The sequence below is a fragment of the Coregonus lavaretus genome, assembly GCF_964263955.1.
Source record: "Coregonus lavaretus genome assembly, contig: HAP1_SCAFFOLD_2849, whole genome shotgun sequence".
Taxonomy (NCBI): Eukaryota; Metazoa; Chordata; class Actinopteri; order Salmoniformes; family Salmonidae; genus Coregonus; species Coregonus lavaretus.
Window position 1 is genome coordinate 41,269 of NW_028161776.1, and position 12,049 is coordinate 53,317.

At 42.8% G+C, this 12,049-nt stretch overlaps 1 protein-coding gene across 1 annotated transcript; it reads left to right on the forward strand.

The window, feature by feature from the left end:
- Nucleotides 1-2,814: 2,814 nt before the first annotated feature.
- On the forward strand, nt 2,815-9,872 carry LOC311120089 (cellular retinoic acid-binding protein 1-like; the record flags this gene model as incomplete). Its single annotated transcript, XM_084194703.1, has 4 exons — nt 2,815-2,884; nt 4,446-4,624; nt 5,282-5,395; nt 9,809-9,872. 4 exons carry the CDS (start codon nt 2,815-2,817, stop codon nt 9,863-9,865), a joined length of 420 nt encoding a protein of 139 aa, XP_084050829.1. The 3' UTR covers nt 9,866-9,872.
- Between the last annotated feature and the right edge of the window lie 2,177 nt (nt 9,873-12,049).

A 12,049-nucleotide genomic window follows, 5' to 3' on the forward strand; every position in this document is an offset into this window, starting at 1 on the left:
ACCTGTCAGGTGGATTGATTATCTTGGCAAAGGAGAAATGCTCCGTAACAGGGATGTAAAGAAATTTGTGCACAACATTTTAAAGAAATACACTTTTTGTGTGTATGAAACATTTCTGGGATATTTTATTTCAGCTCATGAAACATTGGACCAACACTTTACATGTTGCGTTTATATTTTTGTTCAGTGTAGTTTAGATCTTGCCTTCTAGGTTAATTTATGTACATTGTAGGCCTCCTGTAGCTCAGTTGGTAGAGCATGGCGCTTGCAACGCCAGGGTTGTGGGTTCGATTCCCACGGGGGCCAGTATGAAAAAATTTATGCACTCACTAACTGTAAGTCGCTCTGGATAAGAGCGTCTGCTAAATGACTAAAATGTCAAATGTACATTAGTATTTCTGTCTCAAATACTCTGTCATGTATTGGACGGCAGGTGGTTAAGAGCGTTGTGCCAGTAATCGAAAGGTCACTGGTTCTAATCCCCGAGCCGACTAGGTGAAAAATCTGTCGATGTGCCCTTGAGCAAGGCACTTAACCCTAATTGCTCATGTAAGTCGCTCTGGATAAGAGCGTCTGCTAAATGACAAAAAAAATAAAAAATGTATTGGAAAGGGCACTTCATATGGGAAATAAGGCTACCCTCTTTAGAGGCTTGTTTTGTAAATCCATACCCCCCTAGGGTGAGTAGGGACTGTCATCGGACTTCAAAGAAGGCAATAAGCAAGCACATTCAAAATATATAGGCTACTGCCTGGAATGTTAATATCCAACTTTATCAGAAAAACTATAAAAAAGGAATCCAGGTAGCACACAGGCTTGCTGTTTAACAAAGTGTGTTCTGTTGTCTACACAGTGACAGCCGAGTGGCTCGTTTAAAACATCAGCTATGGTCACATCACATGGCTCCAACATAATGGACATTCACTTGAAACCAAATGGAAGGAAAAAGGACAGAAATATGGAGAGACTACTTGCATTAATGAATACGACCCAAGTTTCTTTGATGGTTTTATGTGGCAGTGTTTCACTAACTTGGGTAATTACAACATCCCGATTGGATGCCACTCACCTTGCGTTGTTCTGCCATGACTAAGGTTACGCATGAGAAATTACCATTAAGAGAATGATGGAGGGGGTCTTTAAGATAGTCCTTTAGGAGTCCGTAGAAAAAGCCCCAGGGTTTTGAAAGGGTCCACGTTGGGCTAGCAGACATTTTGGGAGAGGACAATGCGATTCACTGCTCTGAATGGCTAATGTCTCCTAGATGTTCTTATGACTGGGGGGCCTTAGCATGTCTATTTGGAGGTGACGTTCTGACACACAAGGTCATGTATCTTTGTTGCTAGTTGGTCGGTGAGATGGATAGGGTCCATTTCGTTTAAATCCAATATACAGTCTTAGGGAAAAAAAGGTTCTATATAGAACCAAAAAGGGTTCTATTGCGCCCCTAAAGGTGAAGCAAGTGATATAACCCTTTTGGGTTCTTAACCTTTTTTCTTTTTTTAAGAGTGTGGTTAACTACTTCATAGTCCAAAGTGTGCAACATGGCTAGCGTATCTGTAACAGTGAGGCAGATATGAAAGTGATACAGATTTCAGAGGGGATGAACATCTTGACTAAACTGTCACCCATACATTTAAAAAATATATTTTGTCATTCAAATGTCTATGGATTGTCTCGTCACGACCAGCAGAGTACTTTCAAAGTTAGAAAATGTTTATCAAAGAATGGAAAATCAGTTAACTATCCCTTTAATGTGTATTTTTCCCCTCACAGCATGATAGTAATAATGAAATAAGTTCACTCACTAAAAAAACTAAAACAAAGCTGCATCACGAACCTCGTGAAAGGATCATTCATTCAACGCTTAACACAAAATCAAACCATCTCTGTTTTTCTTTCCCCTACCGCTCTCTGTGTGTTCAAAGAAAAACACCACCCAAAGACTAAAGACAAATCTATTGATTGATGAGACAAACTGTGGTGGACGAGCATGCATAGGGAACTAGATGGGAGCCTTTTTAACGCGACACTTCCTGGAGGGATGACAGAGTGCTCCCTGCTCTGCTCTATACATTAATTATCCACCGCTGTCTGGAAGCCACTTTGTCAAAGAGATTGATGAAGAGCCATCAGAAAGAGAACAAATCAGACGTGATGGGAGGGGGTGTGAGTGAAGCTATCGGGGCCTCTCATTCTGTGTTGGGGGGCTGTTTCAGTGAGTTTCTTGCTTGGGATGAATTGAATGCATGTTTAGTCTGATCCTTAGCTGTAGCCAGGGAGAGAGAGGGCTTGTCAATGGGATGAACGTCTATATCCACCCTCAAAGAGACGGTTCCCTAGGAATCCCATCTTTAGATGGACATTGACTCCCATCGTTTATCGAAGAAAGATCTTAGATCTTATCCCAACTACAATATTGGTTTATATTGGAAACCATAATTGCATTCAACACATTATTGTATTGCTGTGATGGTGACATCCATGGTTCTCTTCTATGGAGTTGTTCCATTTAAATGCCCTATTTGTCCTATTTATTTTGCAGGCTTGAAACTGGACCACCTGAACCCCTGTCCATCTGTCATTTACAATGGTCATTAAGAGGAGGACATTTCACTGACTCTCTTTCAGGACTTGAGAGAGAGAGAGGAGCATGCTGTGATGGGTTATTACAGAGAGAGAGAGAAAAGGAGGGAGGGTGAAAGGGAGAGTGTAGGGGAGGGATAGTGGGACAGGGAACTGAGGAGAAACAGAGGAGACAGAGCATATCAAGAGGCAGAGAGAGACCGGTACACGCCGAGCCTTCCCAAGAAAATGACCAATTTCGCAGGCACTTGGAAAATGAGAAGCAGTGAGAATTTTGACGAACTACTCAAAGCCCTTGGTAAGACATCTATAGTTCTTACCTGCTATCATTAAGAGCTATTTGATAGAATAAATACTTCAAAATCCTAACTGTTGTTTCCCTATTGTGTCTCACCACCAAACCCATCATTATTTTGATCTGTGATCTATTATTTGGGGAAATATTTGAGAAAACAATTATTGGGAAAGGCCACAGGGTGTGACACATCTTGATCATCTTTGAGTTTTGCATATATCCTCAGTTTTAGGATAATTCCATCATGTATTTTTGCCATGTACCTTGTTCATTTGAGCTGCATTTTATGTTGTCGTGGGTTGATATTCCCGAAAGTCATTTTCACATCAGTTTTCAAAAACATATATATACAAAAAAATGGAGTTGGGCATGTATAAAACATAATAGAAAATGTACACCAGGTGCACATGTAATACATATTACAAATCACTTATTGCATGTAAGCTTGATCTTGCGTGTAGCTTCCTGCCTTAGAATAGTCCTATTTCCAGTGAAAGCAGTGTGGGTGGATCAGCCCAATGCTGCACAGTTGAGCCCAGCTGCTGTGGAACAGATGAGACAATTCACTGTGTTTGTTTTCTCAAATACGTCTCCTGTGACTGCACTGAGATCTCACTTAATCTGAGGTCTAGATATTGGCTTGGACAGAACTTTGCCATTGTTTTGTTTTTTCATCGTGGAACAAAGAGATGAGAGGAGGAAAAAGGAGGAATGATTGACCTCTCCTCTGGGAAACGCAAGTACACAGATTGTAATTTAAATGAGAGCAATCAGACTCATAGTACTGAAGGATACAGTATTTGAGAAAGAGAGAGAGAGCAGCTCGGAAAACATATGCATGTTGGGAATGAATGGAAACAGCCAGACATTTTCTCATCCAACTGTTTGTACTGTAACACTGGGACAGAAGAGCCAACTAGCTCCACAAAATTTTCTCGGAGGAATCCATCAGTCTGCAGGAGAGCTAAACAAAGCTAATGACTCCAGCATTCCTTGTTTTCATCACCTTGTCATAGCGTCCCCCCATATTTGCAACATCTGCTGATAACCATCTCATTTGCGGTTGCTTGCCTTGAGAACTCTGTATATAAAAACCTGAATACCTACAGCGCACTATTGATATCTTCTCTCACTCCAATAACTTCCAGTCTACCATGACTTTGCCACAAATAGGTAACACTGCCACTATTCATTCCTCTTGTAAATAAGCACCACATACACCTTTGCAAGTGGAATTCATGATTGTTTTCCTTCTCCTATTAATGGCGCCAGGAGGAGACAGAAATTTAACTGTACTCATCCTTGAATTAAAGAAATGGGAGATGAGGATCTTATGAAATCTGCTAACATGACATACCAGATGTCAGTAAAAGTCAAACGGTAGCCCTGTGAAGCCGTATTGTCACCATGGGTTCAACCCAGTGGCATGTCATGGTTGTGTCCAGTCAGTTGCCGTAACCTGACAAAGTTAAAACTGATCAATGACACATTCTGACATGCAATTGGTTATGCAGCGCTTATGACCGTTAAAGTAAGCGTAATGACAGGTGTTATTTGCCCACAGGCGTCAATGCTATGTTGAGGAAGGTCGCTGGCGCCGCGGCGTCCAAACCTCACGTGGAGATCAGGCAGAATGATGAGCAGTTCTACATCAAGACCTCCACCACCGTGCGCACCACCGAGATCAACTTCCTCATTGGCCAGGAGTTCAACGAGGAGACAGTAGATGGCAGGAAGTGCAAGGTAAAGTCTCTGAGTCTGCCCCAATACAATGTAAAGGGAGTGTCTCTGCCCCAATACAATGTAAAGGGAGTGTCTGCCCTTATACAATGTAAAGGTAGTCTCTGCCCCTATACAATGTAAAGGTAATGTCTCTACCCTTATACAATGTAAAGGTAGTCTTTGCCCCTATACAATGTAAAGGTAGTCTACCCTCATACAATGTAAAGGTAGTCTCTGCCCCTATACAATGTAAAGGTGGTCTGCCCCCATACAATGTAAAGATAGTCTCTGCCCCCATACAATGTAAAGGTAGTCTCTGCCCCTATACAATGTAAAGGTAGTGTGCCCCCATACAATGTAAAGGTAGTCTCTGCCCCCATACCATGTAAAGGTAATCTGCCCCTATACAATGTAAAGGTAGTCTCTTCCCCCATACCATGTAAAGGTAGTCTGCCCCTATACAATGTAAAGGTAGTCTCTGCCCCCATACAATGTAAAGGTAGTCTTTGCCCCTATACAATGTAAAGGTAGTCTGCCCCCATACAATGTAAAGGTGTTCTGCCCACATACAATGTAAAGGTAGTCTGCCCCTATACAATGTAAAGGTAAAGATGGCCAGGACAGGAAAGTACATGGCTGTATTGACATGGACCCTCTTCATTTGCATCCTATCAACAGAGCCTGGTCACATGGGAGACTGAGAGCAAAATGTACTGCAGGCAGACTCTCCTGGATGGCAACGGCCCAAGAACCTTCTGGACCAGAGAGCTGAGGGGAGATGAACTCATACTGGTGAGGATCAATACCAACAAGTTTGGGACTAGAGAAAGGTAGTAGGCAAGGCTGTCATGTCAGGCCCCCCTCAGTTTGATCTATTTGTATACTGAAAATATAGATTGTTCCTTTCACAAAGAATTCATTCAAAGATCTCAAATTTGTCTATCAAATTAGTTTTATGACGTTCATGTTAGAATGTATACAGATCAAATATTATTTGTCACATGCTTCGTAAACAGGTGTAGATTTTAATGGTAGGTTTATTTGAACAGTGAGAGACAGAATAACAACAAAAAATCCAGAAAAATGCATGTCAAAAATGTTATAAATTGATTTGCATTTTAATGAGGGAAATACGTATTTGACCCCCTCTCAATCAGAAAGATTTCTGGCTCCCAGGTGTCTTTTATACAGGTAACGAGCTGAGATTAGGAGCACACTCTTAAAGGGAGTGCTCCTAATCTCAGTTTGTTACCTGCATAAAAGACACCTGTCCACAGAAGCAATCAATCAATCAGATTCCAAACTCTCCACCATGGCCAAGACCAAAGAGCTCTCCAAGGATGTCAGGGACAAGATTGTAGACCTACACAAGGCTGGAATGGTCTACAAGACCATAGCCAAGCAGCTTGGTGAGAAGGTGACAACAGTTGGTGCGATTATTCGCAAATGGAAGAAACACAAAAGAACTGTCAATCTCCCTCGGCCTGGGGCTCCATGCAAGATCTCACCTCGTGGAGTTGCAATGATCATGAGAACGGTGAGGAATCAGCCCAGAACTACACAGGAGGATCTTGTCAATGATCTCAAGGCAGCTGGGACCATAGTCACCAAGAAAACAATTGGTAACACACTACGCCGTGAAGGACTGAAATCCTGCAGCGCCCGCAAGATCCCCCTGCTCAAGAAAGCACATATACAGGCCCGTCTGAAGTTTGCCAATGAACATCTGAATGATTCAGAGGAGAACTGGGTGAAAGTGTTGTGGTCAGATGAGACTAAAATCGAGCTCTTTGGCATCAACTCAACTCGCTGTGTTTGGAGGAGGAGGAATGCTGCCTATGACCCCAAGAACACCATCCCCACTGTCAAACATGGAGGTGGAAACATTATGCTTTGGGGGTGTTTTTCTGCTAAGGGGACAGGACAACTTCACCGCATCAAAGGGACGATAGACAGGGCCATGTACCGTCAAATCTTGGGTGAGAACCTCCTTCCCTCAGTCAGGGCATTGAAAATGGGTCGTGGATTGGTATTCCAGCATGACAATGACCCAAAACACACAGCCAAGGCAACAAAGGAGTGGCTCAAGAAGAAGCACATTAAGGTCCTGGAGTGGCCTAGCCAGTCTCCAGACCTTAATCCCATAGAAAATCTGTGGAGGGAGCTGAAGGTTCGAGTTGCCAAACGTCAGCCTCGAAACCTTAATGACTTGGAGAAGATCTGCGAAGAGGAGTGGGACAAAATCCCTCCTGAGATGTGTGCAAACCTGGTGGCCAACTACAAGAAATGTCTGACCTCTGTGATTGCCAACAAGGGTTTTGCCACCAAGTACTAAGTCATGTTTTGCAGAGGGGTCAAATACTTATTTCCATCATTAAAATGCAAATCAATTCATAAAATTTTTGACATGCGTTTTTCTGGATTTTGTTGTTGTTATTCTGTCTCTCACTGTTCAAATAAACCTACCATTAAAATTATAGACTAATCATGTCTTTGTCAGTGGGCAAACGTACAAAATCAGCAGGGGATCAAATACTTTTTTCCCTCACTGTATGTGGTGAGTGTGAAAGTGTGTGTGTATGTGTATGTGTGTGTTGGGGTGTCAGTGTAAGTATGTGTGAGTGTGTGATAGAGTCCAGTGTGTGTGCATAGAGTCAGTGCAAGAGAGTTGGTGCAAAACATAACAAATGGGTCAATGCAGGTAGTCTGGGTAGCCATTCGATTAGCTATTTAGCAGTCGATTGGCTTGGGGGTAGAAGCGGCGTCCTGTTGGTTCCAGACTTGGTGCACTGGTACCCCACACTGTTAGTGATAACACTTCATTCTGAACCCAAAAGAGAGTAGGCCTGCAACTCATACTATGCCCCAAGAGATTATACTGTAAATTCAAACAGACGCTTGATGTCAAAGCTAAGATAAGCTTTTCCACCAGAGCACTCCATATGATGAATTTAGCTCTGCACAGCCCAACTCAGAAACTATTGTCACTGTTATGAACACTTCTGAAAGGGTTCCTAAGGGATTTCAAAGCTTTCTCTTTGATGTATTGCTACTGGCTGATATTATACTGCACAAACATACGTTTGTTGTTAAGCTCCTCACATACCAGGTCCTTACATCCGTCCAAAACACTTCTTGATGACTTCACGACACTGACTTTCATATTAAAAAGAAAAATGTGCTTTCTGTAAACTTCTGGCCTGTTTTAATTTTATAGACCAGATTGACAACAATAAATGGCACCAATAACCTTAGATTCCAGTTTATAAGTGATGAGGATAACCTCTTTATTGACTCGTACAAAGCCCAGAGGGAAATCAAGGGGAAAACCTCTAAGTAAGGGACTCATTTCTGGATAGCATGCTTGGACTTTGCAACAGGAGATGCTTTGAGCAAACATGAAATGTGTGTGTTTCAACTCAAGGGTTTGTAGTTCTGTGCATATTGAACCGATAAGCCATATGATAGGTCTGTGAGGCTGTTGTTGGACAACTGTCTGATTGTTTAAAGATGGGATCATGAGGTTGGCTCAGATTTTGGGCCAATATTGGTAAAGAGGGAGAGGTCAGTGAGACACGTGTGTTTTTTAAAAAGTCAAACATATTTCCCGCTAGGCACACATCATCTTGTGTTTTACTGTGGAGGAAAAGACTTTTCGCTATGGCGTGGTGTTGTCAACAAATGCTCAACTTGGTAGGGTCTCAAAGGTGGGAACCATGACTTTTTCTTATTGAATTACCGCAATATGGAGAAAGCCACCAATGCACTGCATCTGCCCATCCATATGCGGCAAAACCTATTGATGACAAACAAGGTGCCACGATACACTTCTTCCCAGGTCCCACAAATCGAAACACAAACCTCTTGAAAGGTTGATCCCCCACATACCTCCAGAATGTTGTACTCACAGGCTAAGTTAGAGTTTTTTCCATCATCAATGGATCTACATTTCAGACTACGTCACCCGTGAACAATTTGTTTATTAACTCCAGGGAGCTAATGGGCAGCACCTCATCCTCCACTAAAACAAGCCTGCTCTCCTTCCGGTGACAAAGGAATCTGGACCTGGCCAGTAAAACGGAAATGCAGGTGGCTCACGTCAAAGCATCTATGAGCAGATGAAGAAATTAAGCTTTCAATGAGGGGGGAAGGAGGGATGGAGGGGAGGAGAGGGATGGAGGGGAGGAGAGGGATGGAGGGGAGGAGAGGGATGGAGGAGAGGAGAGGGATGGAGGAGAGGAGAGTGTTGGAGGGGGGGAGGAGGGATGGAGGGGAGGAGAGGGTTGTTGGGGGAAAGAAAGTAATGAAGACCGTATGTTCTGGCTTTACTGTATCCAGTGATGTAAGACGGATGGAGTCCAGGATGGGTTCATTAGCTTGGCGAAATCTCGGGGGGCTAGTTTAGTTTAATAGGACGGGCAGCAGGGAATGTGCCTTCAGTTATTCTGATACTGCATGTGTTCGTGACTGACACACTGAACTCTTATCTACCCTGCTGTTGTACTGAAGAGTATCCCCTAGGTAAGAGGGGGGCTTTTCCTTCTCCAGTGCAGGCCTTTACCGCCAGAGAGGTGTGTGTGTGGAGGGGGGTTAAATGCTACTGGCTGTCTGCCTGCTCCTGCTCGCAATAATGTGCCTCATTGATCATGTTGTGTTGGAAAACGCCAATGGTCCCTGACGCATCACACGTTAATGTCTCCCTGGACACTCGCTGCACACGGCAGATGGCCCCATCTTAACGCCATTCTTTAAACCCGAATGATACTTACTTTCCTCCCTCCCTCCCTGGGTGCTGGGGTAATGATGATCTGTGGTGCTGACACAAGTTCGGTTGCAGTCTTGCTGCACCTCTGAAAGTACCATAAATCTTTGGGGCTCGATGCGCCTCCGCCACCCACACAGCTCTATCATTTCCCCCCATTCATTCACTGATACTGTAGCAGCTGCCACGTGCCAAAATGACTAAAGTCTTTGGACAGGAAATCTCAGCCAGTTGTGTGCTAAAGCAGTCTTCCATTCTGTCACAATGAGAGTTTGAACAATAAATATTTTTTTTATCCCACTTCTGGACACCAGTTGTCGTATTTGAGATTAACATAAAATCGTCCTGTGTTCTTATCTGAAGGTTCAAACACTGATCTACAACAGCAAGAAACACTTGTGTTGAGATAATTGGAGTGTTTTTCCCTCTCCCTTCTTTTTCAGACCTTTGGGGCAGACGACGTGGTTTGCACACGGATTTACGTACGAGAAATTAAATAGAACGTAGCATCAGGACCGACCAGGACCATCATAATGGGCTGCACCCTCCTTGGTACAGCTGCACTTTCAGATCAATATTTCCTAACATAGCATCATATATCAGATTAAACAGACACTAGAGATTTACCATGCTTCATGTAACTAGACCAAACACGCAATTGTATCTAGACAACATTGTTTCTCACGCCAACTGCCTCTTTAATAAAACAAATGTTTTTCATCATCCATCCTCCTTTTTGTATTTACAGTGTTTTGTCAGTATTGTCAATAAAAGAGCAAGACAATATACGTATAATTTATTTCAACATTTGTATAATTTGTCTGGTGACAAAGAAATGTCTAAAGAAACATCTGCTTGTATCAAGACAAACATCAGGTAGGAAAATTATTAAACTTAATTGTAAGTTTAGGTGACCTATCGCTTTAATATGCAGAAATGCCACAGCCAGGATGCAGAAACGGGCATCAGATTTGACCAATCAAAACAGATGCAGACCATATTTCTCGTGTTCAAGCAACTTGAACGCCACCTAGAGGATTAAAAGGAAACTACGGACAAGGCTTCAGTCTATTCAAATGAGAGTTTAATGCCAAACACCATTACTACACAACATCATAGAAGTCAAAGAAGAGGTGACAAAGGGACACAGAAAATGGACTACAAATGTAGTCTTTGTAGTTTGTATGTACAATTCAGCTGCCCGGTAGTCCTCCTGTACTCCATGTTCAACACAGTAAATAGAAAAATGAAAATCAGTCCAAAGATAGAAACAGTCCAAAGATTGTCTTTAGCTGGTTACAGCACTGACAGAGTAGCCTTGTTGGGACAAATGTTGATGGGGAAACTTTTCCTGTTTGGGTTGTTAAAATGTCCTCCTTCCAGATAAATTGGTGGCAGTTCAACTTCACACACACTCCCACGACTTACAACCCCCCTCAAAGTATTGCCTGCTGTAGCTGCGTCAATATATTCCAGGAGATGGTTCCATTGGTAGTGTAGGAGCGATACGTCAGTCAGGTGGATCTGAGTATCATTCATGCTCTGGTTGATGTCCATATCCAAAGTGTCTTTGTTGTTTAAATCTTTTCATGTAAATCGGAATGCCCAGTTTCTCATGTAAGATCAGAATTAACATCCAGAATCTACAGGCTTTGCTGGACAGAAACAGAACCGGATGAGAAGGTTCTGGTCAGGGGTGAAGAGGTACCGAGTGGTGCAACATGTGGTTAGACAAAATGAAACTCAAATTCATACAGTGGGGAAAACAAGTATTTAGGTCAGCCACCAATTGTGCAAGTTCTCCCACTTAAAAAGATGAGAGGCCTGTAATTTCATCATAGGTACACGTCAACTATGACAGACAAATTGAGAGAGAATCCAGACAAAAAATCCAGAAAATCACATTGTAGGATTCTTTATGAATTTATTTGCAAATTATGGTGGAAAATAAGTATTTGGTCACCTACAAACAAGCAAGATTTCTGGCTCTCACAGACCTGTAACTTCTTCTTTAAGAGGCTCCTCTGTCCTCCACTCTTTACCTGTATTAATGGCACCTGTTTGAACTTGTTATCAGTATAGAAGACACCTGTCCACAACCTCAAACAGTCACACTCCAAACTCCACTATGGCCAAGACCAAAGAGCTGTCAAAGGACACCAGAAACAAAATTGTAGACCTGCACCAGGCTGGGAAGACTGAATCTGCAATAGGTAAGCAGCTTGGTTTGAAGAAATCAACTGGGGGAGCAATTATTAGGAAATGGAAGACATACAAGACCACTGATAATCTCCCTCGATCTGGGGCTCCACGCAAGATCTCACCCCGTGGGGTCAAAATGATCACAAGAACGGTGAGCAAAAATCCCAGAACCACACGGGGGGACCTAGTGAATGACCTGCAGAGAGCTGGGACCAAAGTAACAAAGCCTACCATTAGTAACACACTACGCCGCCAGGGACTCAAATCCTGCAGTGCCAGACATGTCCCCCTGCTTAAGCCAGTACATGTCCAGGCCCGTCTGAAGTTTGCTAGAGTGCATTTGGATGATCCAGAAGAGGATTGGGAGAATGTCATATGGTCAGATGAAACCAAAATAGAACTTTTTGGTAAAAACTCAACTCGTTGTGTTTGGAGGACAAAGAATGCTGAGTTGCATTCAAAGAACACCATACCTACTGTGA